The sequence below is a fragment of the Lepus europaeus genome, chromosome X (genome assembly GCF_033115175.1).
Source record: "Lepus europaeus isolate LE1 chromosome X, mLepTim1.pri, whole genome shotgun sequence".
NCBI lineage: Eukaryota > Metazoa > Chordata > Mammalia > Lagomorpha > Leporidae > Lepus > Lepus europaeus.
Window position 1 is genome coordinate 47,874,251 of NC_084850.1, and position 25,114 is coordinate 47,899,364.

Genomic DNA, 25,114 nt, shown 5'->3' on the forward strand with positions numbered 1-25,114 from the left:
TTGTTCTCCATTCCTATAGTTTTGTCATTTCAAGAATGTCATATAAATGGAGTCATAGTATAAGCAGCCTTTTAACTAGCTTCTTACATTCAGCATAATACATCTGAGCTTCATTGAAGTGGTGTATAGTAATAGAACATTCCTGTCTATGGCGGAGTAGTAATCCACTGATACATCTGTACAGATGTATCACAGTTTATCCATTTCACTAGATGAAAGTCTTTTGAGTTATTTGCTAAATAATTTTTAAAAGTATAAAATGGTTCTGAAATCCATTAACAGGTTATTAAATACCCAGATCCCTGCCACCCCCTTCCTTTCCCTCTCCCTCTCCCTCTCTCTCTGCTTTTGAATTTCTTTTTTTTTTTTTTTTGACAGGCAGAGTGGATAGTGAGAGAGAGAGAGAGAGAGAGAGAGAGAAAGGTCTTCCTTTTTGCCGTTGGTTCACCCTCCAATGGCCGCTGCAGCCGGCGCATTGCGCTGATCCGAAGCCAGGAGCCAGGTGCTTCTCCTGGTCTCCCATGAGGGTGCAGGGCCCAAGGACTTGGGCCATCCTCCACTGCCTTCCCGGGCCATAGCAGAGAGCTGGCCTGGAAGAGGGGCAACCGGGATAGAATCCGGCGCCCCAACCGGGACTAGAACCCAGTGTGCCGGCGCCGCAAGGCGGAGGATTAGCCTGTTAAGCCACGGCGCTGGCCTCTGCTTTTGAATTTCATGGACTAGTGCAATTTCAGAATTAAAAGGGGGGGGAGGGAGGCAGGCATTGTGGTGCACTGGGTTAAGCCACCCCGTGGGATGCCTACATTCCATATCAGAGTGCTAGTTCAAGTCCCGGCTGCTCTACTTTCCAATGCAGCCCCTGATCATGTTTCTAGAAAGCAGCAGACAGTGGTCTAAATATTTGATTTCCTTCTACCCACTTGGGAGACCCAGATAGAGTTCCTGGCTCCTGGCTTTTGCCTGTTCCAGTCCTCACTATTGCGGCCATTTGGGGAGTAAATCAGCAGATGGAAGATTTGTCCCTCTGCCTTTCAAATAAATAAAATATTTTAAAAATGAGATGGAATTGACATGTGGTTGTCAAACTTCTTTAACCACTTATTTATTTTTATTTGAAAGAGAGAGATGCGGAGATCTCCCATCTGCTGGTTCATTCCCCAAATGCCTGCAACAGCCAAGGTGGTGGTAGGCCAAAGCTGAGAACCTGGAAATCAATCCAGGTCTCCCATGTGAGTAGCAGAGACACAACTACTGAGCCATCATCTGCTGCTTTCATCACGTACATAAGCAGGAAGCTGGATCGGCAGCAGGGGAGCTGGGATACAAATCAGAAATTCCAATATGGGATGCAGGTATCCCAAGTGGCAGCTTACCTGCTGTGCCCAACACCAGTCTCAGCAGTCATACTTTTAATTTTGTAATTAGGATCATTAAACATACTACCACCTCTTACTTTACAAAAGAAACTTTAATACAATTCGAAGAATACGCTTAGAATTACAGAGGGGCCTTTAAATTGAACAAGCTTTAGATAATTTTAAAAAATCTTGCTATGTTGGCCTTAGTTTCTTTCTAGCGGGAGTCTCTTCACCATGCCCCTGCTCCACACCCCTCCTCCTAGTTCTTCTTATCCACTTCCTTTCAAACTTTATTTTCTCTTTGCTCGTATATGTATCTTCTTTGAGCCTTCCTTGCCTCCTCTCCGGAGTCCTTCCCTCCCTGAGCACTCTACTGGTTGACTTCTCACAGCTTTCTTCTTCTCAGTCCAGTGCCATCAATTTTCTGGCGCTCCTACGCTATGCTAATCACTCTGCTGCACTCTAATAGAGATATTAAAACCGCAGATGAAAGCCAAGCTCTCAGGCATTCACAGACCCAGGCCGGTGGCAAAGAAGAAACAGCCACCACAAGCCGGGATGATCGGTCAGGGAATGACAAGGCTGACAAGGTGCTTCAAGAGCACACGAGGATAGCCAACTCAATGATAGGGAACCAAAGCCAGCTGAAGGTGAGGCGGGGGCAGGGCCTGCAAAGCCTTCCAGGCAGAAGGAATTGGATTGTTACAGGCCTAGAGCTGAGGGAGGGCCTGGTAGTTTTGAGAAAGTGAAAGGGAGCCAGTGGAGACTGAAGTGAGTGCGGAGGAGAGTAGCACGCAATCACTTTGGAGAGCTGGGTGAGGAACAGATCATGTGGAGCTACTTTGGAGAGCAGACCGTAGAAAACCCAGAGTAAAAGCAGAGAAAGCAGGAGGATATTGCAGTACTCAGCCAGGTAAGAGATGGTGGTGATGGCTGAAGTAGGAGCCAGTGGATGGCTGAAAGAGTTGTATTTTGGAAGTAAAATGGAAAGCGCTTACTGATCAAGGGAGATGGGGCGTAGGGGATCAGAGGAGGAGAGAAGAGTGCCATCGCGCTGACTCTGAGGCTCCTGGCTTGAATAGTTGGCTTTCTCAAACCGAGAAGACTGAGGGAGGATTGGTTCTAGTTCAAAGGGGAACAAAGGGTACAATTTGGGACATGTTGCGTTTGACATGCCATTGAGCTATCTACATGCAGATGCCGGGATATAGGGGTCTGAGAAGTCAAAGCTGAAAAATGGGGATCTAGAAGGCATCCAATTCCATAGAGTAATCTAAACTATGAGGGTAAATGCAGCGCCCCAGAGTGGGAATGCCAAAGGGAAAGAGAGGACCCAGGACAAGCTCCTGAAAAACACTCATTTCTAAACATATTTTTTAAATTTTTAACTGACACATAATGACTATACATGCAAGTACTTATGAGATACAGTATGCCATCTGGATGTGAGTAGACAACGTGTAATGATTAGATCAGGGTCATTGGCTTAGCCATCATGTCAAACATTTATCATTTCTTTGTGTTGGGAACCTTCAAAATCCTCCCTACTAGCTACTTTGAAATATGCAATCAATTGTCATCAAATTCAGACACTTTACTAGGCTATAAAATATTAGAAGTTATTGCTTCTATCCAGTTGCTGCCTTGTACCTGTTAACTAGCCTTTCTCCATTCTTCTCTCTGCTCTCTACCTCTGGTAACCATTATTCTACTTCCTGCCTCTGAAAAATATTCATGTTTAAGGGTCTGGCAGGGGAGAATGAGCTGATGAAGAAATAGCTCCGACAGGAGGAGAACTTGGGGAGCATTGGACCACAGAGGCCAAAAACAGAAAGCATTTCAAGAAGGGCAAAGTTGGGGCTGGTGCTGTGGCATGGCAGGTAAAGCTACTACCTGTGATGCCAGCATCCATTATGGGTACTCGTTTGAGTCCTGGCTGCTCCACTTCTGATCCAGCTCCCTGTTCATGTGCCTGGGAAAGCAGTGGAGGACAACCCAAGTACTTGGGCCCATGCACCTACATGGGAGAACTGGAAGAAGCTTCTGGTTCCTGGCTTCAGCCTGGCCTGGCCCTGGCCATTGGGGCCATTTGGGGAGTGAACCAGAAGATGGAAGATCTGTCTCTCCCCACCCCCTCGTAATTCTGCCTTTCAAATAGATAAATATTTTTTGAAAGAAGTTATAGAGGTCAGGGAAGTTAAGAACTGAGAAGTGGCCACTGGATTTGATGACATGGAGTCACTGCGATCGTGACTAAACCTTGTTGGTTTGGTAGCATACTGTGACTAAAATGTCTCTGAGCCTGTCTGCCTAGACACTAGCTGCTTCTCCTAGAGCCTGCTCCTCCCTGCCCCTTTCCTCCGCAGCTTCTCCTCTTTCTCCTTCTAGACTCTCTCCACAGCACCCCCTCCTCCCACTCCTTCAAGATCTTGCTTGATACAGACCTTGCTTATCTCTGGATTTTCTGCCTCTTGTGTTGTCTCCCCTCACCCACCTCTCCCCAGACCCTCCGTTCAGACCCCACCTCTGGAGGCTGTCTGGAACTCAGCAGGAGTTCTAGCACATTACTAAGGAGCCTCCCAGGCTCAAGACTAAGGAGTCAGGGACTCTGGCATGATGCCACCAGGATCTGACAGTGCTGACCTGTAGGAAACAGAGTGTTAGAACCCAGTCCTTGAATGCTTGCCAACCTGGTAACCACATCCTGCCAACACAATGCTCTCATCCGCCCTGGCACCTGCCCCTCATATTTTGCCTTTTCCTCTCCTCAATTGCACAGAGTCACTGTGAACTGATAAGGTGCCCTCTGCTACAAATCCTAACATCTTGCATTCAGCCAGAGTTTTCCACTTGTCAAAATACTTTTGCATTCATTAGCCCAGCCCTGAAGGGAAGTCAGCTGAGTGAAGCCGAGAGCACGAAGATGGAGAGACTTACCCAAGGTCACGTAGTTGGTTAGAAGATTAGCCCAGTATCCCTTCTACCCTTTCAGCCTTGCTTGTTTTCATGACCAAAGACTCCCCAGACATGATCTGGTTGCTGAACAGCACCCCAGACTAATTGCAGGCATTGCTGTAGAACTCCCAAAACTGGATCCGCTTCCCCGACACACAGAGCAAGGAGCCGGGCAGCTATCGCTTAACTCCTGGGGCTCCCTGAGGAGTTAGAGGGGAAGAGTCTTATAGCTTGGACTTCGGGCTCAGAGATGCATGTTCAGCTCGTGTTCAAGTTCCTGGTTGGCCAGTGGTGCTCTTGAGCTTCCTTTGATTGGTTGGTGATGCTCTTTAGGGAATTTGTGATGGCCGGGTGGGCTCCAGTTGGTTTGAGGGGAGGGGATGACACGCAAGTGGTAGTCACCTTCTGCTCCAGACCTAGAATCCCCCTAAACAAACTCCAGATAACACTAGCCAACAAGGTTTTATCTATTGGAGAAGTGAATGACTTCTTGAGTGCGGTGATTAGAATTTCATAGAGCCAGTTGTACCACTCTCTCGATTCAGTGGATTCCTTTTGGACTAAGGGAACGAGAGAAGAGGCTGGATCCTCTTGTATATTAGAGGGGTTTGAGCTGAACCTCGGGTCTGACTGCCTTGTTCCCACCTGCTGAGAGGAAGCACTTTGGAGAGACTCCGGTGTTCAGGAGCATTGCTAGAGGCTGAGTACCACCTTTACATTATAGGGGTTCACTCTCAGCCTCCCCCTTTCTTGTTACTTCTCAAGCCTGAGGGAATAGGGATGATGAACGCTCTGGCTACTTCATGCTGTTTATGGGGTGAAGGGCAGTGTTTTCAGAATTAGAGGAGAGGAGGTTGTTAAGAAACATCCTATAGGCTGGCGCCGTGGCATAGTAAGCTAAGCCTCCACCTGCAGTGCCAGCATCCCATATGCATGCTAGTTCGTGTCCCAGCTGCTCCACTTCTGATCCAGCTCTCTGCTATGGCCTGGGAAAGCAGTAGAAGATGGCCCAAGTCCTTGGGCCCCTGCACCCGCGTGGGAGACCTGGAAGAAGCTCGTGGCTGCTGGCTTTGGATGGGCCCAGCTCCAGCCATTGTGGCCATTTGTGGAGTGAGCCAGTGGATGGAAGACCTTTTTCTCTGTCTCTCCCTCTCTCTGTCTGTAACTCTACCTCTCAAATAATAAAAAGAAACATCCTAGCCCTGGGTTTAGCTGTAGAGATCCTCTGCATCACCATAGCATTTGGCCCAGCCAATCTTTGTGCAAACTTTATCTTGCAGACATATCACCATTTCACAACAGCAGTAAAGGCAACCACATCCTCACATTCCTATAACTGTAATGAAAGCCAGAGAAAGTAGTAATTTTTCGCCACCAGAAAACATTCAGTCCTGATCGAGTACTAGAACCCTGGTTAAGACTTAACTTGTGGTGAATCATAGTATTACCCTGGGTGTATGGCACTGTCATTTTCATTCCCTTAATAAGCAAGTCGTACTCTCCAGCCCTGTCTCTAGAACACAGATTGATAGCAGGTGATCATATCAAAGGAAGATGGACCTGGTCTACCTATGAAGCATGTTTGGGAAACTGGCCAACTTCTGTATATTCTCCCATCTTCCCTGAACCCAAGGAAGGCCCAAAGTACATCTTCCCTCTATTCCAGGGAAACCAAGGCCACCAACATTTCTCTTTCCTTACTTAGAGTCAGTGTGTTTTCTCAGTTACCTCCTCTAAGGCATAAGGCACAGGTGAGGGCTTTGAGTTCAGCCTTCTGGGCTAAGACACCTGGAAGCAATGCTATTGTTTCCAAAGTTTTCTGGAAAATTACTATTGCAGATCCAACCCTTAGTTTTGCTAGTTTTGATGCGTGAATGTTTCGGATCTGTAGCCTCAACACTGGTCAGATCCAGCCTGCTAGGCTTGTTCAGTAACCTATAATCAATCATATATAGGTTCCCCAGAGGGGTTTGGGGACAAGATGGTCAGATTAAGAGATGCTACAACTGGAGAGTAACATTTCAGTGATCAAATAGTACGGCTTAGTATCTCCCATACAGCCAGAGATGAGCCAGTAATCTGCCTTTTGTTCCAGAAGTGGCAGCACACAGTGAGCTGATTGAACTGTGGTGGGCGGCCCAAAGCGGGCTAGTCCACCTCCTGCAGTGCATCCCAAGTGGCTGCTTGTCTCAGACACATCAGCTTGTCTTGGATGTCACACCATCGGTCATCCAAGTTTTCCCAAACTTTGAGTCATTACTCTGAGTCTTAATCCTTGCTTCTCAGGTACAAAAGGGGCAAAGAGCTTCCTCAGCACCTATAGATTAAGTGTGAGAATAAACAAGTATTAGATCTAATTAGCATCTGCTGCCTTACTCCCCAGATGGCCACAACGGCTGGAGCTGGGCTGATCTGAAGCCAGAAGCCAGGAGTCAGGAGCTTTGGGCAGATCCAAAGCCAGGAGCCAGAAGCTTCTTCCAGGTCTCCCATGTGGGTGCAGGGGCCTAAGCACTTGGGCCATCTTCTACTTCTTTCCCAGGGCAGAGCAGAGAGCTGGATTGGAAGTGGAGCAGCAGGGATTTGAACCACCGTCCTTTGTGGTGCAGACAGTAGCTTTACCTGCTATGCCACAGTGCCATTCCCCCCTCCCCCATAGAACTCTTACAGGCAGTAGGCATAAAGCTCAAAAGCAAAATATACATAACAACCAACAAAAACATGAAGAAAAGCACTTGTATAATTGAATTACAGGCCGGTGCCGTGGCTGTGGACGACAAGACTTTAAATAGCCATGGTGAAAATTATAAAACTCGCTAACTGACACGAAGAGCCATAATTGACTACTCAAGTAAGAACAGAAGAGAAGGTTGACTAACCATATAGTAACAAGACTCAGAAAACTCTCAAAGGTAGCAAGCCTAAAAACAATAAACAGTTACAATCTAAAAGCAGGTGTTTGTTTGTTGATTGACTATTTGAATTAAATCTATGATCTCATATTTAGAAACTCTCAAAGTGAAAAAGCCAATCCAATGCAGACTTAGATTTTTTTTAAACTATAGTGCCTAACATTTTGAAGTTTCAGGAATACGAGGAAGCGATAACTCCATTCACTTACTACAAGGCTAGGTACCCCTGAAGCCAGGCATTCTGTGCTTGATTTTGGATATACTAATGTTTCCAACTCTATCATGTTATGACAAGAACAGATTCTAGCTGAACTCATGCAAACACGTCACACTGCCATAAGAGACCAAAAATCCTCAGAAAAGTTTTTACATTTTCTAGAAATTAAGTAGGGAGAAAGGTAAACATTTTCATCTGTTTACAAAACTATTCCTAAACACTGTAAATGATAGGAATCATGGGAAAAATTTTCCTGGACCTAGAAGAGGAAACACTCAAATAGAGAACCGATGATATTGTGAATAAAAGACATAGAAATCCACCAGACTCATTGATTCATTCAATCTCACATAACTAGTTCTTGTTCAGTCTGCATTAGAGGTTACAGATTTCATCGCCCCTTCTCTTTTTCTCAGAGTTCTGGAACTTCTTCTCTAGTCCACTGATCTTTCTTCTTTTTTTTTTAACTTTTTTTTTTTTTGACAGGCAGAGTGGATAGTGAGAGAGAGAGACAGAGAGAAAGGTCTTCCTTTTTGCCGTTGGTTCACCCTCCAATGGCCGCTGCGGCCGGCTCATCGCGCTGATCCGAAGCCAGGAGCCAGGTGCTTCTCCTGGTCTCCCACGCGGGTGCAGGGCCCAAGGACTTGGGCCATCCTCCACTGCCTTCGCGGGCCATAGCAGAGAGCTGGCCTGGAAGAGGGGCAACCGGGACTAGAACCCGGTGTGCCGGCGCTGCAAGGCGGAGGATTAGCCTGTTAAGCCACAGCGCCGGCCAAGTCCACTGATCTTAAAGCTGTCAGAAACCTGTATTCAAGAACATTTGTTGGAGTCTTCTCCAAAAATCTGACTGCAAATGTTCTTAGAGAGTACAAAACTGTGGACGACAAGACTTTAAATAGCCATGGTGAAAATTATAAAACTCGCTAACTGACACGGAGAACCATTCGTGTTCATTCCACACAGCGTTTTAGAAAGCACCTGAAGGACCTTTTACAACTTCTGTTCCTTTTCAGCCTTTGGGCCTTTTTTATTTTATCAAGATAACCATCATGATTGATAACCACGCAACAGGACCTTCAGACTTTTCTCGCTTTTATATAATCTCTAGGACATTTCTATCAAACATTTCTATATTAACGAACTTAAAATTTAGCATTAGTTTACATTTTGAAATTACTTTCCATACAATCCAAATAGCATAATTAGCTATTACTTCTGCAAGATGAGAGATACAGGGGCTGGCACTGTGTTGTAGAAGGTTGAGCAGCTGCCTGCAATGCTACCTTCTCCCCGATATGGCCGCCAGTTCGAGTCCCGGCTGCTCCACTTCCAATCCAGCTCTCTGCTATGGCCTGGGAAAGCAGTAGAAGATGGCCCAGGTCCTTGGGCCCCTGCGCCCATGTGGGAGACCTGGAAGAAGCTCCTGGCTCCTGGCTTCAGCTGGATGAGAAGTGGAGCAGCTGGTCTCAAACCAGTGTCCAAATGGGATGCCAGCACTGCAGGTGGCAGCTTAACCCCCTATGCCACAGTGCTACCTCTGAATATTTTTTTAAAAAACAATTCTAACACTTTTAAGACTCAACTCTTTCCAAAGACAATAGAGAACACAAAAAATTACCTTAATAAAACAAAATTTGTGTTTCCTTGGTCAGTCACCAAACAGGGAAATAAAAACCTTGAATGGAAGATTTAGCACTTGGAATCATCGCATTACTTGGAATAATTTAACAGAGTCAGAACCAGGGAAAAGAAAAGAGAGCTTACAGGAGCCAGCTAGAAAATTGACAGAGGGTTACCAATTAAACGAAAACTATTCAAAGGAGACACTTCAGCTTTTTCTACAAAAACAGATTTCAAAATTCAGGATCAAGACTATTTTCAGATATAAGATTGATCTATTTATTTGAAATTTTGAGTTACACACACAGAGAGAGAGATTTTCCATCCACTGGTTCACTCCCCAAGCGGCTGCAAAGCCAGGGCTGAGTCAGACCAAAATCAGGAGTCGGGACCTTCATCTGGGTCTCCCACATGGGTGGAAAGGGCCCAAGCACTTAGGCCATCTTCCATTGCTTTCCCAGGTGCACTGACAGGGAGCTGGATTGGATGTGGAGTAGCTGGGACACAAACCGGTGTCCATTTGGGATGCCGGCACTAAAGGCAGCAGCTTTACCCACTAAGCCCAACTCCAAGTCCTTACTAACATCAACATACGTGTATTTTTAAAACCTCATAGCTTTAACAGAGGATCAGATTCCAATTTTATGTCAGTGTACCTTTGATATTTGGTAATGCTCAAGTATTAGAAAACCCTGTAAACAATATTTTTTAAAAGCATAGTCAATTTTATCACACACAATTTTTTTTCTGACAAGATTTATTCCTCTGCAACCTTATACGACTTGCTCACACCATTTGCAACTTACCTAAACTTTTAATTTTTTTGCCCTATTCTTCCCTTTCCAGTCTAGAGTAACCTAGCCATTCTGCTTGAGAACATTTTTATAAGCACTGCCCTTTCTTTATCCAAAAAATTCTTTCTTTTACAACTTCCCTCACTAAGAACACATTTTTATGCTTGCATCTACATTTTTTTCTCCCAATCTACTGATTGCCTTAATTTACATTTTGAAATAATCCTTTAAAAATCTTCAAATTAAGACAAAAGTTTCTAAATAAAAGAACATATAGAATCCCAACCTTAGTTACTTCCAAGCAGTCATGAATTATTTGTCATTTATGGACAGTTTATGAAACATATTTAACAAAACCAAATAGTATTTTTTCATAGAATTTAAGATGCTCAGAATAGTTTACATTTAGAAGCATTTATCCCACTTACCTTTACCCTATTTATACTTTGCAACTATTCCTAGATATTTTAAGAAACTAAAATGTCAGACAAGCATAGTTATAATTTCAAATAATTTTCCTGTCAAGGAAAACTCTAAAGACTGTGTGAATACACAGAACAAAATGAATACTATACCTTTATCTGAATTGCTTGTTCTTAAGTCAAAATTACACTTTCATGATTTCAAATAACCAACAAGAATAAATATAGCATTTCTTGACCAGCAAACACAGGTACAAATGTATATGAACAGTTTCAAAACTATCTTTATCCTTTTCTTTTTAAACAAATTTAAAGCAGATTATCTATTAAAGATGCACCTAAGTTATGTGAACTAAGTTAGGTGGCTTAACGTTATTTTTCTGAACCATTGTGTACTGGCTCACTTTGGTATAGCAGCATAAAAGCTTGTGTATATGGAACTTTCATTTTCTTTTCTTTTCATAAAACAGCTCTAGCTAGAAAACAGCGACATAAACCAGAGATCCATTAAGTGGCTGTTTCTTATTCAATCTCGAGGAGTCCTGAGGCGAAGCAGTGTTACAGTAAAACATCATCTTTTTCTTTCATAGGTATAAACCAAAATTTCTTCATTTTGCAAAGGGCACCCTAGGGGGCTATGAGAATAGAGTGGACCTGTTGAACCAACTTACAAAGCAAGTTTGGCAAGTTACAAAGCAACTTCTCAAGGTCATGATCTCTCCAGCTCCAAAAATTGAGAGGTCCTTTAAAAAAAAAAAAAAAAAAAACCAATGTCCACTCACAGCTGAACCAGATTCTCAAGGCACTGTTCTCTCTAGCTCCAAGATGGGAGAAAATCCTTTAAACTCCTTTAAAATTCATGCGCAGTCACAGCTGAAGCACATTAGCACTCGAACTATTTACCCTGAACCACAAGAGATAGCACCTTGGTATCATCAGGCACGAGATTGCTCTGCATCACAGACATCTCTCTGGATCTTAAGCTGAATTTAAGCCTTGTTTCTTCCAACCAACAAGTGCCTCAGGCCAATGATGCCTAGTCAACAGTCAGCTACTTGGGGATGTGTCTGATACAAACAGATGTTCAGGCAGCTGCAAGACTGATCCCAAGGGTGACCGTGGGCCAGGGGCTGTTGTGCCATGGGCTAGAAGCCCATTCACAATTGTAGTCCCTTCATGGTTGCCAGCTGTTGCTGAAAAATATTCCAAACTAGTTGGAGGAGTTGCTATGGAACCCGCAAAACTGCGCCCGTTCCCCTGACAGGCAGAAAGCCGATCACTGACATTGGAGTAGTGGAATAAAAGCAGATGTTTATTGCAAAGCACAGAACCAGGATTGGGCAGCTGTTGCTTAATTTCCAGGGCTCCTGGAAGAGTTAGGGGGAAAGATTCCTATAGACTGAAATTGGGATTCAGAAGGGTGTGACCAGCTCATGTCCAAGTTCCTTGTTGGTCAGTGGTGCTCATGACCTTCCTTTGACTGATCAGCAATGCCATGCTTTTCAGGGAATTACAACGGCCACGTGGGCTCTAGTTGGTCTCAGGGGTGGGGTTACATGTAAGTTACCTCATGCCCCAAACCTGGAAATTCCCCGAATTTCTCTAAATAAACCCCTCCAGATAATGCTGGCCATCAAGGCTTTTACCTATTGGAGAAGCAAGTGGTTTCTTGAGTCTGGTGATTAGAACCTTGTAGGGTCAGCTGTACAACACTCTCAAGTCAGTGAATTACTTTGATAAGGGACAGGCAAGGACACGCTGGTCTAAGGGAGATGACAGGAGGCTGGGTCTTGCTTTTACATGATAGGGGTTTGAGCTGAACAGGCCTCTGGACGGCCCTGTTCCCATGTGCTGAGAGGGAGCACCCTGGAGAGCCACCCCACCCCCGTGCTCAAGAGCATCGCTAGAGGCTCATTGTCCCATTTGTCCCTGCCAGGCAGGGATGGGCCACCTCAGGAAGGAAGATGATTTCTGACTTGCTTCACTGACCGCACCCTAGACAACAAATCAGATGGCTTTGGTCTTACTTGGAAAAGAGAATCAGGCATAATGACTCAGACCGGCTCTGCTCGGCACTAGCTCAGAGAGACAGTGTATGCAAGGGAACATTGAAAGTTCGTGGAAGAAAGTTCATTCAAAGATGCTTATTTGGGTGCAAAATTTTTGAAATCCATGTATGGTTTTTTCATGATATGCATTTCTCATGAACCTTCTGAAGACTGCCACCACACCCCCGCATATGAAAGCCCTCAGCATAGAGCCTGGCATTGAAAAAGTATTTAATGAATGGTGGCTGCTGGTCTTATCATTTTTATATGGAAATCCTTGGGTGGTAACCGAAGTGGTAAATTGGAACATTTACTAAATAAACATCTAGAGACCTAGATTCTGGGTCTAATTATTACTGTTCAACTTGGGATGCTGTGTAATTCATTCTTTTCATCTCATTGGACCTCTCTGATTTTCTCATCTGGGAATAGTAGTGGTTGCCCTATTTTTGTAATATGTCAGATTAGTCTTTTTTTTTTTGACAGGCAGAGTGGACAGTGAGAGAGAGACAGCGAGAAAGGTCTTCCTTTTGCCGTTGGTTCACCCTCCAATGGCCGCTGCGGTAGGCGCGCTGCGGCCAGCGCACCGCGCTGATCCGATGGCAGGAGCCAGGTGCTTCTCCTGGTCTCCCATGGGGTGCAGGGCCCAAGGACTTGGGCCATCCTCCACTGCACTCCCTGGCCACAGCAGAGAGTTGGCCTGGAAGAGGGGCAACCGGGACAGGATCGGTGCCCTGACCGGGACTAGAACCCGGTGTGCCGGCGCCGCTAGGCGGAGGATTAGCCTAGTGAGCCACGGTGCCAGCTCAGATTAGTCTTTAAAGCACACATACTTCCTGACTTGCAGTTCGATTCCTAGGAATTTGTTAGTGTTATATGCAAAGACGCTAGGTGCTAATAGGGAAAAAAATAAAAATAACGGAAACGTCTAATAGGTAATAGTAAAAGAGATCATGCTGTTATAAGAGAGACTGCAACACAGTCACAGGACAATGATGCAGGTTTGTCTTTTGATTGACATGGGAGTGGCTGAATGATACATCTTTTAAAAATGATAGGAGGTTGCGGCTGTCGCTGTGGCGTAGCCGGTAAAGCTGCAGCCTGCAGTGCCGGCATCCCATATGGGTACCAGTTCGAGTCCCGGCTGCTCCACTTCTGATCCAGCTCTCTGCTATGGCCTAGGAAAGCACTAGAAGATGGCCCAAGTCCTTGGGCCCCTGCACCCACTCTGGCCATTGCGGCCAAGTAGGGTGTGAACCAGCAGACAAAAGACCTCTCTCTCTCTCTCTCACTCTCTCCCTGCCTCTCCTTCTCTCTCTGTAACTCTGATTTTCAAATAAATAAATAAATCATTTTAAAAATGATAGGAGGCTACAAAAGTATAGATCTAGGGATAGTGATTCCATTTTGTAAAAAGCATTTCTGTTGTCTTCTATAGCACATCAAAATGTTGGCAATGATTAGCTCTGTCTGGGAGTATTATGAGGATCTCTGTTTTCTTTCCCCTACTTTCTGAATCCTTCTCAATAGTATCTAGTATTTTTCTGCTCAGATAAAACAGGAAAATGTATTTCCATCTGGAAAGAAAACCCAACCCCTGCACTCCATTCCACAGAAATAAAAGGGGAGGGAGGTGGGACCCAGCATACAGGGACCTCCTCAGTCCCACTTTGAAAGACCTGCTTTTGGCGCTGGCATTGTGTGCGGCGGGCTGAGAGTCTGCCTGCAACGCCAGCATCCTATTTGAGCACCAGGTCTCCCACATGGGTGGTAGGGGTCTAAACACTTGGGCCATCTTCTGTTCCTTTTCTGAGGCCATTAGCAGGGAGCTGGATGGAAAGCGGAGCAACCAGAACACCAAGCAGTGCCCATATGGGATGCCGGCATTTCCGGTGGTGGCCCAAGTCACTGCTATGCCAGGATGCTATAGCCCCAGTAAATATATGTTTCAAAAGAGGGAGGGGGGAGGAAGGAGAGATCAAGAGACCTGCTCTTTGAATCCAGAGTTGGAACCTAGAGCACACACGTTTGCTCTTGAACCTTGGAGTCAGCCATAGAAGTAGGGTAGGGCTGGGGACTTGCCAGAGATCCAAGCTGGGTAGAGGAGTCTGAGGGGCCTGTGGAAAGTACCAGGCTGATGTGTAGGGCTGCTTGGGCACTAGCTCACCAGGGCTGTGTTTATGAAGCTTACTTCCTGCTGGGCCTCAGGGCTGCTAGCCAGGGACACCTAATGGGCCTAACAGAGCCCCCTCCTTTCACCCTCCCCCCAAAGCTGGAATGTTCTGAATTCCTCCTTGGGCCAACCCTCACCCCCCCCAAGGCTTTTCCTGGGCTCACAGAGGTCACCACACAAAAGCCCAGCTGGAGTTTTTGACAGGAAAAACACAAAACTCACCAATTTTTTTTAAGTACCTCAATCCTTCCCAGCCTCCAGGGGTTTAATTTTCATCTGGAATAAGGCTCAGATTTGCAGATGGATTTGCCAAGCTGTGGTTAACCATCAGAAATCCTCTATCACCTCAGCCTGTGGCCTTTAGTCGGCACTGCCTTCCTTCTCCAGGGCATCTCCTCCTTCAAGGCTCTGCTAAGGAACTGCTCTGTAAGTCCATCCAGATCTGGGTTCTCCCTTTGCAGCTCACCTAGGTGCGTGATTTTTTCCTTCCTAGTTGCTGCCAATTCAGCCCACGGTCGGAATCAGCCTGGGCCACGTTGGGTTTCTGCATCGGGAGTGAGGGGTGGGAAACTGGAAGGACCCTGGGGTTGGTCATATCTGTCTTCAGATCGATCACAAAAGTTCCAGTCTTTGAAACCGCAGGGCCAGAAGAAGCACCTGTCCCACTCAGTCGCATCATTTCTGGCTGGAGCTTTTTAGAGGGCAAAAGGCCTGGGAGAAAAAATTGGAGGAAGAGAGCTCCAGTGTCCACCTCTGCCCAGCTGGGGAGGTGCTGAGGAGGACCGCAGGCGCCCGTGCTCTCCCTGGGGAATGAAGGCTCGGGGAGGCAGCAGAAGCTGGGTTCCCCCAGTGAAGCCATCAAGTCTCCCCTTGAGGCTCTTCAGCCGCTCTCCGCCACTGCTCTGCAAGCCTGTCATTAGAAACTGCTGGTTTCCACTCAGGTATTGTTCTCTTCAAGCGTCAGAACCCAAACATTGACAGTGCTTCCAGCTGGGGCGTTTGCAAGCGATTTTTATTTTCTAAATTATGCCTCTCTGTGTTTCCCAGTGTTCTAAAATGAGAATGCTTTACCTTGGTGATCTGGACACAAACAAACTTAAAAAAAAAAACAATTAGAGATTTTCTCAGTCCAGTCGAAATTCCCTGAGCTATCATCAATCAACTACTGCAGAAGGAAAGAGAAACTGCTTCAAGGACAGACTTTCCAGAAAGTAGAGCCCTAAGGGAATGACTTATCCAGCTCCCAGAGCCCTTGGCAGCTGGGGGTGAGGTGCTGAGAAGGGAGCAAGTGTCTGAGGGTCTTGGGGATGAAGGGATGGAGACATGAGGCTGACTGACAGGGGAGGGTTGTCGTGGTGGCCTCCCTCACCCCTCAGAAAGCCACATCAGGTCCTTTCTTGAGCGTGAAACCCCCAAGCATTCTGTCCCATGCAGTCTTATGAGGATCCTCCCCCCGCAAAGGAGATATACCAGGTATAAGACTCTTGGAGCAGGAGATAGAAAGAAAAGCAGGGCAAGTGATCAGGTAAGGAGGGGTTAATTCAAGAGCTACTGTCAGTCTTGACCCTCCTAATCCTCTCCTGCAGTTTCAATCCCTCCCCTAAGGAAGATTAGGTAAGGATTCTAAGTGAAAACTTGTCACCCAGCCCTTGGGCCATGGAATATTTTGGCTCCATGCCCGGAAGACAAATTCAGTTGGCAAAGCTTAGAGTTCTCTGTGCCTCCAGAGCAGCCAGCACTTGCCTTCTAGGATGATTCCCACAAAGAGGTTTTCTTCTCTATTTGTCAAAACGGCTGCATGTTCCCATGATTTTATTTGAGACCCAAAACCTTGGAGATGAGCAAACTAGGGCCGAGAAAAGTTTGGGAACTTCCTCAACAGTTTCCAGAGAGAATTGAGACAACAAGCAAGGTCTTTTGATTGTAAGGCCAAGTTTTATCTAAACTGTCTTCCCTTACCTCTGCTTCTCATCAGACAAACACAAAGCAGAATCTATGGGGTTTACTACCACACTACTTGTTATTTGGCCTACCTTGTCCTCCTGCCTGTGGCTGAAAGCTCATTTCCATGGGGTGACTTCTTCCAATGGAATAAGATCCAATAATTTGGCCTTACTCCCGCCCAGATAAGCCAATCTGGACTCTCTAGAGATGCTAAGCCTTGGTAATGGCATTTTATTGACTCTGCCTTCCTCTTGCTCCCAAATGCTTTCCTAGTTACTCCTAATGAGCTAAGACTGACTCTAGGGAGACACTCTCCTCTGCGACACTGTTGATTCCAGTGAATCATTCAAGCTTGGTTCTGCTAAAGCAAGAGCTGCTCCACCAGGAGGCAGTCGGTCTTCCCCCCCCAAAAGCCTCAAGGTAACTCACCATGCCTCACTGTAGAGGAGCCCGGATGTAGACAGAAGGTACAAAGGGAAAGCATTTAATCTGTCCTGGCTGGGAAGGAGGTGAGGCTCCAAGGACGACGTCAAGGAGAAGACGAATTCTGAAGGATGATTAGCAAATTACTCAAGCAGGTGGCATACAGTAGAATAGCATGCATAAAGGTTTATAGATGGAGAACAAGGGAAATTCAGGGGAACAGAAGTGCTTAGTATGGCTGGATCATGTATTTTTTTAAAAGTCCAAACATTAACAGTGCTTCTAGCTGGGGAGTTTGCAGGTGATTTTTATTTTCTAAATAAAAATTTTTCTCTCTGTGTTTTCCAGTATTCTAAAATGAGAATGCTTTACCTTGGTAATCTTCCCAGTATTTATTTATTTATTTATTTATTTATTTATTTATTTATTTATTTATTTGAAAGGCAGAGTTATAGAGAGGCAGAGGCAGAGGGAGAGAGATTCTCCCTCTGTGCTCCCACTGGTTCATTCCCCAGATGGCTGCAACAGCCAGAGCTGGGCCGATCTGAAGCCAGGAGTCAGGAGCTTCTTCCTGGTCCCCCATGTGGCTGCAGGAGCCCAAGAAAGCAGCCCCTCGCTGCCTTCCCAGGCCATTAGGAGAGAGCTGGATCAGAAGTGGAGCAGCTGGGAGATTCAAACTGGCGCCCATATGGGATGCCGGCACTGCAGCTGGCGGCCATACCCACTATGCCACAGCTCCAGCCTCCATGTATTTGTTTAAGAGCATAAAAGATAAGATTGGAGGCGAATGGTGACAAACGAGGCTATGAAACACAAGGGATCAGATAAAACCAGGAGGGCTTTCCTGGTTTCCCGGGTTAGGGAGTTTGAACTTCAATCCTGTAAGAAATTAAGCATGCCAAAGGTGAATTGACAGTCATAGTATGATTTCAACTTTAGGAAGATCCTTGATGACTGGATGAATAGTTAATTGATTGCAGGGGCAGGACAGAAGTGAAATTAAAAAGACCAATTTGGTTTGCCTATGAGATACAAATGGACAAGAGATGATGGTTTGATTGCATGGTTTGAACTAACATTTTGAAGGGGGGAGATAGGAAGAAGTGGATGGTTTCATGATATATTTTAAAGGTAGTCTTACATGTAATAAATTATGATTAGATGTCAAGAAGATGTAAGAAATCAAAGATGGCTGGATTTGGTTACTGGATGCATAATGATTCTGTTGAGTTAAGGGCACTGTACAAAGAGTTTGAGGGTGGGAGAGAAAAGGGCAGAAGCTATAAAGGTACCATTAAGGCATTCAGATGGAGACATTGAGAATGCAGTTGACTATACAAACCTTGACTTCAGGAGAAAGCTATGTGGCAGAGGTATGGAATTAGGAGTCACTGGCTTACAGATGGAGTGGATGAAATCACCCATGGAGAACATGAAGACAAAGAAGAGCAGTGTAGATGAGACCATGGGGATATGGGTTTAGAGTGGGCAGAAGAAGAATTTACTAAGGAGACCTTGAAGAATCATTTTAAGGGGGCGAGGAAAACTGAGAGTGATGCTACAGAAAACAAGTGAGAGACTAGTTTTCAGAAGGAGAGGGACAAGGTTAGATGACAGCACTAAGACCATCGGGTTTTGGAACAAGGAAATAGTTGATAACCTTGGTGAGAACATTTTCAGGGGAGGGCTAATGAACCAGGCCACCCTATAGAGTGAGCCAGTGAGAAGGAGGGTGCAAAATTAAATGGATTCAGGTCTGTGGTGACAAAGAAAATCATGAAGATAGTGTAATAATTGCTTAGGGAAGAGGTAGCATAGGAGATCAAGAAGAGTGGTAAATAATTGTAGCAGCCACCAGGAGGATGCTCACCAGGGAGAAGTAGAAAGATTGTCAAGCAGCACTGAAAGCCTCGGGACAGGCACAAATGGGCCCAGGTTAGCAATTAGAAAGCCAGTGCTGGGAAAAGACTTGCTCAGTGTCACAGCTGTTAAGCGACTGAGTTGACATTCGAACTAGGTCTCCCTCCCCACCCTTTCATCAAATATTTATTGGCTCCTGTTCTGCCATCTCTAATGCTGATGGATAGAATCGACTATCGACCATGTGCCCAGTGCTCTGCGGGCACAACAGAAATTCAATATATGTTTTCTCACCTTCAGACTGCTTAGAATTTGGTTAAAGAGACAGGATGGTCAACATATGATACGTACAAGTATCTATAGGAAACTCTGCTTTCTGTCTTTAGTTCTATGATGATGATGAAGAAGATAAGTAAACACAAGATATCACAAGACCATAAGAAGAAGAGCACTTGATCTAGGCTACAGACACAGACATCTGAGCTGAATCCTAAAGGATAAAACACTAAACAGAGGAAGAAGGCTGCAGGGCACTCAACATAAAACAGCCTGTGCTCAAACTTGGGAGCAAAAGATCACAGGACATGACTGAGGATGTGAAAGCCATTTAATTCAGCAAAAGGGTAGAGTATGAGGAGGAAAATGGCAAGAGATGGAGCTTGGGCATGGAGCATAGACATTTCCATTTAACCTTAAGCCACAGGGAAGCCATTGGAATGTTTTGTGTAGAGTAGTGACTTGATTGGATGAATACTGGATGATCACCTGGGCAAAAGTGTGCAGAATGAATTGGAGGAGGCAAGATTGGAAATAAGACCAGTTAAGAAGCTGTTGCTACAGTCCAGGTGAGGGAGAATGACGAATCCCTGAACTAGGGAACCAAAAGCAAAGATGGAGAGAAGGGACCATGGATTTGAAATACATGCTTGAGGCAGAGCTGCTAGGACATGGTGATTCAGGAAGCAGGGGCCTAGTATAAGGAAGGTGTCAAGGACCACTCCCAGGATTTTAATCTGTTGCAAGGAAATGGATACAGGTATCTTTCGGTGACCATGGCAATCCCATGGAAGAACTCTTTGGGGAGAGTTGCAATGGAGGCGGTGACGTGTTCTCCTTGGGACATATTGAATTCTGGGTGCCTATGAGATTTCCATGTGGATATTTTGATGAGGTGATTGCTCTGCCAATCTTGAGGCTCTGGAGCATCTATGCTGGAAAGTCAGATTTGGGAGTTCTATTGGATGGACAGTAGATTAAACCAAGGTGGTGGATGAGTTTTCTCAGGGACAGACTGTTGCTTGAGAAAGGGATGGATTTCAGAGAGACATTCGCATTTAGGAGATGAGTAGGAAAAACGAAGTATTGAAGAAGGCTACAGTGAATCAGGCAGATTGTGTAGGGGTGGGAAATTAGTGGGCTGGAAGGTCTTGTAGAGGATGGGGAAAAGGGTGTACCCTTGACCCTTGGTGTCCTGAAACTTACCAAGAGTGATGGCTCCATGTATACTGCAAGATCCTGCCCAGCTCTGAGATCTCAAAGGATTGCTTGGATTCCTGCCTCTTATAAAGCTCTCTATCCTTTCCTCCATCTGCCTTAGTGCCCCGAACAGACAGCCCAGAGAATTTTAGGGCTTACTTGTAGGCCCTAGAACCACATTTACTCCAGAGTCTTCCCCACACCTTCTGAGAATCCGATGATGGGTGTGTCAATTTGGGTTGATGGGGGCATCAATAGGAGATCAGATAGGAAATGTCTGGTGTGTCACACGTGTAGTAGACCTGAGGCTAGCCTGTTGAGGGGGATTTGGTGAGGCTGAAAGAACCTGAACTCCCAGAATATGGAGATAAGGCTTTGCTGCCACCCAAATCTGCCCTTGAGTAGAATTTTCCCCCCAAGCAGGATGATCCAGGGCCAGGCTGCTACTCTCTAGGCCCGCGGAGAACGGGCCTCCCTGAAAAAGGCCATCAAGAAGCCTCTCAGGAGCTGCAGTCCAAGGCTACATTCTAACACCTGTTCCTCCTGATTCCGTCTCCTGGAGTTTGGCCTCAGTCTGCAACTGAGGGGCCCAGGGGCGGTGTTGCTTAGTAATGTGTTTGTTAAACACCAAGCCTTGGAAACTAGCCGTGGCGTTAACACAGGCACCACAAACGCCACTGCCATAACCACCCTTCTCGGAAAGCAAGCACTTGCCCAGCCCCTGGCTTTGTCTGTCTGCCAACCTGAGACATGTGCCTACGCATGAGGCGATGACATTTTGGCTCTACCCTCAAAGTTTTTTTTTTCTTTCCCTTTCTCATGTGTTATTTCTCAAGATAACAAAGGTCAAAAGGCATCCAGCATTTTCTGGTTTCTCATAAGCTTCTGGTCAATATTTAATCTGGTTTATGGATTTTTTTTAAGGTTTTCTAGATGCCTTCTTGAGTCTGCTTGTGGCCACCCGCAGACACTTGTAAGGAGCAGAGAAGTCCGCCTGGCAGAGACACTCTGAAATGAGGGAATAGCGGCTGGGTTCCAAGGAGCAGGAGCTACAGCCAGAAGACGAGGGAGCAGGTCCTGAAAAACACTTCTCCTGAGAGGTCTGCCATGGCCTCTCTTGGCCTCCAACTTGTGGGCTACATCCTAGGCCTCCTGGGACTGTTGGGCACCATGGTTGCCATGCTTCTCCCCAACTGGCGAACGAGCTCTTACGTCGGCGCCAGCATCGTGACGGCAGTTGGTTTCTCCAAAGGCCTCTGGATGGAATGTGCCACACAGAGCACAGGCATCACCCAGTGTGACATCTACAGCACCCTCCTAGGCCTACCCGCTGATATCCAGGCTGCTCAGGCCATGATGGTGACATCCAGTGCCTTCTCCTCACTGGCCTGCATTATCTCTGTGGTGGGCATGAGATGCACTATCTTCTGCAAGGAATCCCGAGCCAAAGACAGAGTGGCGATAGCAGGTGGAGTCTTCTTCATCCTTGGAGGTCTCCTGGGCTTCATCCCAGTTGCCTGGAATCTACATGGGATCCTTCGGGACTTCTACTCACCACTGGTGCCTGACAGCATGAAATTTGAGATCGGAGAGGCTCTTTACTTGGGCATTATTTCCTCTCTGTTCTCCCTGGTAGCTGGCATCATCCTCTGCTTCTCTTGCCCATCCCAGGGAAATCGCTCCAACTATGATGCCTACCAGGCCCAGCCCCTTGCCACTAGGAGCTCTCCAAGGCCTGGCCAACCTCCCAAAGTGAAGAGTGAGTTCAACTCCTACAGCCTAACAGGGTATGTGTGAAGAATCAGGGGCCAGAGCTGGGGGGGGGGGGTGGCTGGGTCTGTGAAAACCACTGGACAAGTCCCCCCCCCGCCCCCCTCAGGGCTACAGGTGAGGGACACTGCCACTGGATCATGTCGGAAGGTGCTGCTGAGGATAGACTGACTGGCCATTGGGTCGAGTGAAGGCAGAAGTGGGAACTGGTGTGACAGTATAAGGGTTCAATTGTCAAGGATGCTTGCCAAGCCAGCCTTTCTGTTACCCTCACCTCGTTCCACTGCCCTGAGTTCCCAACCCTCAACTCCAAGCTCCAACCCCTACCTTTGGCCAGGTCTCAGAGGCTCTCCTTGTCTTTTGGTTTGCCTGGGAATCCATCCGAACCCTACTGCACTTCCCACTGACTGAACCCTCTCTATGGCCAAAGACCTTTCCTTTGTGGCTGAGAATGGCTCGGAGCTCAATACTGGGGGAGGAAGAGAAAAAGGAATGGTGGCTTTTATGCGCATGGCTCTAAACTTCTTCTCCAGCATCCCTCCAAAGAAACTGGTCATAATGGGCCCTGAGCCTCCATTCTACCGCCCCAGTTCTGATTTCAAAGTGTCCAGACTGGTTGGTGCCTGAGCTGAAATAAAGCCATCCCACGGCACCCAGGGAATAGGAATCAATTGGGTGTCGAATGAGAAGAAGGGAAGGCAGCCTGGGGCTACAATAAGACGAGAACCACTTCCCAGGGAATTTTCCCAAATCCCCTCATACTCGTGGTTCGGGAATTGCGTCTGCAGCTAGAGGGAAGCATGAGGAAAGAAGAGTCGGCGGAAAGCTCAAAGCCGCGGCAGGCTGTGAGTCCCCTGAGGAGCTGCCTCGCAAGCTGCGAGCCCAACTTTCACTGAAGCCTCTGCCTCCCGCTGCGGTACCTGACCTGGCTTCCTGTCTAACCCACAAGGCTGAGGGCCTTGGACAATGATTTCCTTAGGGACTGCGAACCAGATTTTCTACAAATGGTCCTTGGCTGGGGTTATGATGGTGTGGGAGTTGTGGGGGACTGAGGAAGAGGTATTCTATGCTAGCCAAGAAAGAATAAGAACTTTGGTATGTAATAAACTGGGTAGGTATGTGTGGTGACTCTAGTGGGGGTTTCTACTGTGCCAGAGAGAGGTGGTCCCCCAGAGTCGCCAGGTCTAACGGAAAACCAGCTGCAAAGGCTGCAATCATGCCCCCTGCCCAGGGTCTACCCACAGAGCACTACAGAGCTTCTGAAAGCCACAGCACCAGGCAAGTCCCTTGTCACCCTTCATACCCTCCCTCTCGTCCATCAGAAGATAGTCCAGGGTAGCTAGAGGGCACTTGAGGTGCCACCATAAAACATCCATGTCCAAGGTGCTGTGTCCACGACTCCAGTGATAACTGAGCTGCTGCCTGGGCCTGCAGTGGGGGTGGGAGAGCAGAGAATGGTTCCCAGGCAGACAGGTCCACCTCCAAAGTCGGAAAATGCCCCATTTCCCCCGGAGTGGAAGTGGGGGTAGTCAGAAACCAAAGATGCTTTCCCTTAACCGGCCTAAGTCTAAGCGACTTCTGAGAAAACCCCAGGACGCCGCTGCAAACCCCGGTGCCAGCTGCAGAGGCGCACTCACGGTCTCTCACAGGCCTCCGTGTTTCCACCTTCTTGCCTGATTCGAGCTGCTCCGCCAACCTGGAAGACCCTGGTCCCTTAGCCAAGACCTCCTCAAGCTTGGAGAACTTGCTCAGCACCACGCCCTTCATTGAGCCTTCTCTGACCACTCCATCCCTCACCTACCCCTCCTTCCTTTAACCCTCAGCATATAAATTGCTTCTTGATGCTCATCATTAAACATTTTTGATTGATAGTTATCTTTGTGTGTGTGCCTGTGTGTGTGTCGACATCACCATTGTAAGCTTTTCGAGGGACCATATCTTAGACCTCTCTGTATCCGCCCAACTGTCTGTAACAGTGCTGAACACACAGTAGGTGATCAATAAACATGTTGATTGAGTCATTGTTTCATTGTTAAAAGGGACCCAGGCAGGGATGATGTGACTGGAGGAAATTGGGCTAAGGGGTGGGAAAGGGAGACGCTGGCTTTTCTTCCCAAAGGGTGGATAGAAAATTCTGGACTTTATTGAAAACAACTGTGAATCACAGCAATCTCCCTTCCCAAGGAACTGTTAACCTTTTCATCTTGCCCGGGACTCCTCCCTTTCAACACGACTATTTTATGTTATTTAGTAAATGGTTGTCCAATTGACCTGACCATCTCCACTTGGAAGATAGGGGACAGTAAGAGCCACAGCAGCAAAGAGATTTTCCCAGGGCCACACAGCTGATGTTAGTGCCCCTGCCTCCTGAGTCTCCAAATGGGCTCCCGCTGACCCAACAGTATCCACAGCTAACAGGAATAGCCTGCCAGAGGTCCCCAAACAGCCCAAGGCAACAGTGGGGCCATGCAGGTTCTTTTGGTCTCCCATGAGGGCAATTGGGGAAAGCAGGGCCAATGCAGTGAGTGTGCTACCTGGAACTGCCCTCCTAGCATGCTGGCTTGCAGTTCCAAGTGTTCTAACTCTGGAGGTGTGTGAGTGTGGGAGGGCACCGGTTGGCTTCACTGGGGATTAACAAAGCCTAATTCATTAGGTTGTCAACCATGGCAACACTGACAATAACACAGCTCTAAAGATTTAGTTTGACTAGCTGAATCCGGACAGGAGGGGTCTCAGCCCATAGGAGGGAGCTTGTTCTACCAGACACTGCCTGTGCACTTCTGAAGTGCGCCTTCTTTGGTGCAGAGGCTAGAACCCCAGCATCGGAGCCCATTTAGAGGGCATGGCAGCTGGCAGGAACAAGGGAGAGATGGCTCTCCATACAGAAGCGTAGTAGGAGCTCAGGTCTCTGGTCTGGAAAGGTAAGCCCAGAGTCATTGAATGGGCAGCCTGGAGGTTGCAGAGTGTGCTAGCCTTGCTGACTGTGCTGTGCTGAGTGGGCAGCATTTGGCACGGGCTCTCCACACCCACCATGTGGCAGCCAAAGGACTTTCAGATAATCCAATTTCCTACACCCTCCAGTCACCTCAGGGAGGCAGATCTTTGACAGGAGTCAAAGGGGAGCCCCGGAGAGTTCAGGAAAATC

The 25,114-nt window shown here is 46.9% G+C and overlaps 1 protein-coding gene across 3 annotated transcripts in view; it reads left to right on the forward strand.

The window, feature by feature from the left end:
* Window positions 1-23,953, forward strand: part of CLDN2 (claudin 2) — a 38,743-nt gene extending 14,790 nt beyond the window's left edge. Inside the window, exons 1-2 of one of the 3 annotated variants that reach the window (XM_062184132.1) lie at window positions 14,818-14,966; window positions 21,124-23,953. In XM_062184132.1, the coding sequence (XP_062040116.1) occupies window positions 21,307-21,996 (690 nt within the window). In that variant the 5' untranslated portion in view covers window positions 14,818-14,966; window positions 21,124-21,306 and the 3' untranslated portion in view covers window positions 21,997-23,953. Of the gene's footprint in view, window positions 1-14,817; window positions 14,967-21,123 lie in introns of those variants that run through there. The other 2 variants (XM_062184133.1, XM_062184134.1) reach the window with 2 other exon arrangements.
* The last annotated feature ends 1,161 nt before the right edge of the window (window positions 23,954-25,114 follow it).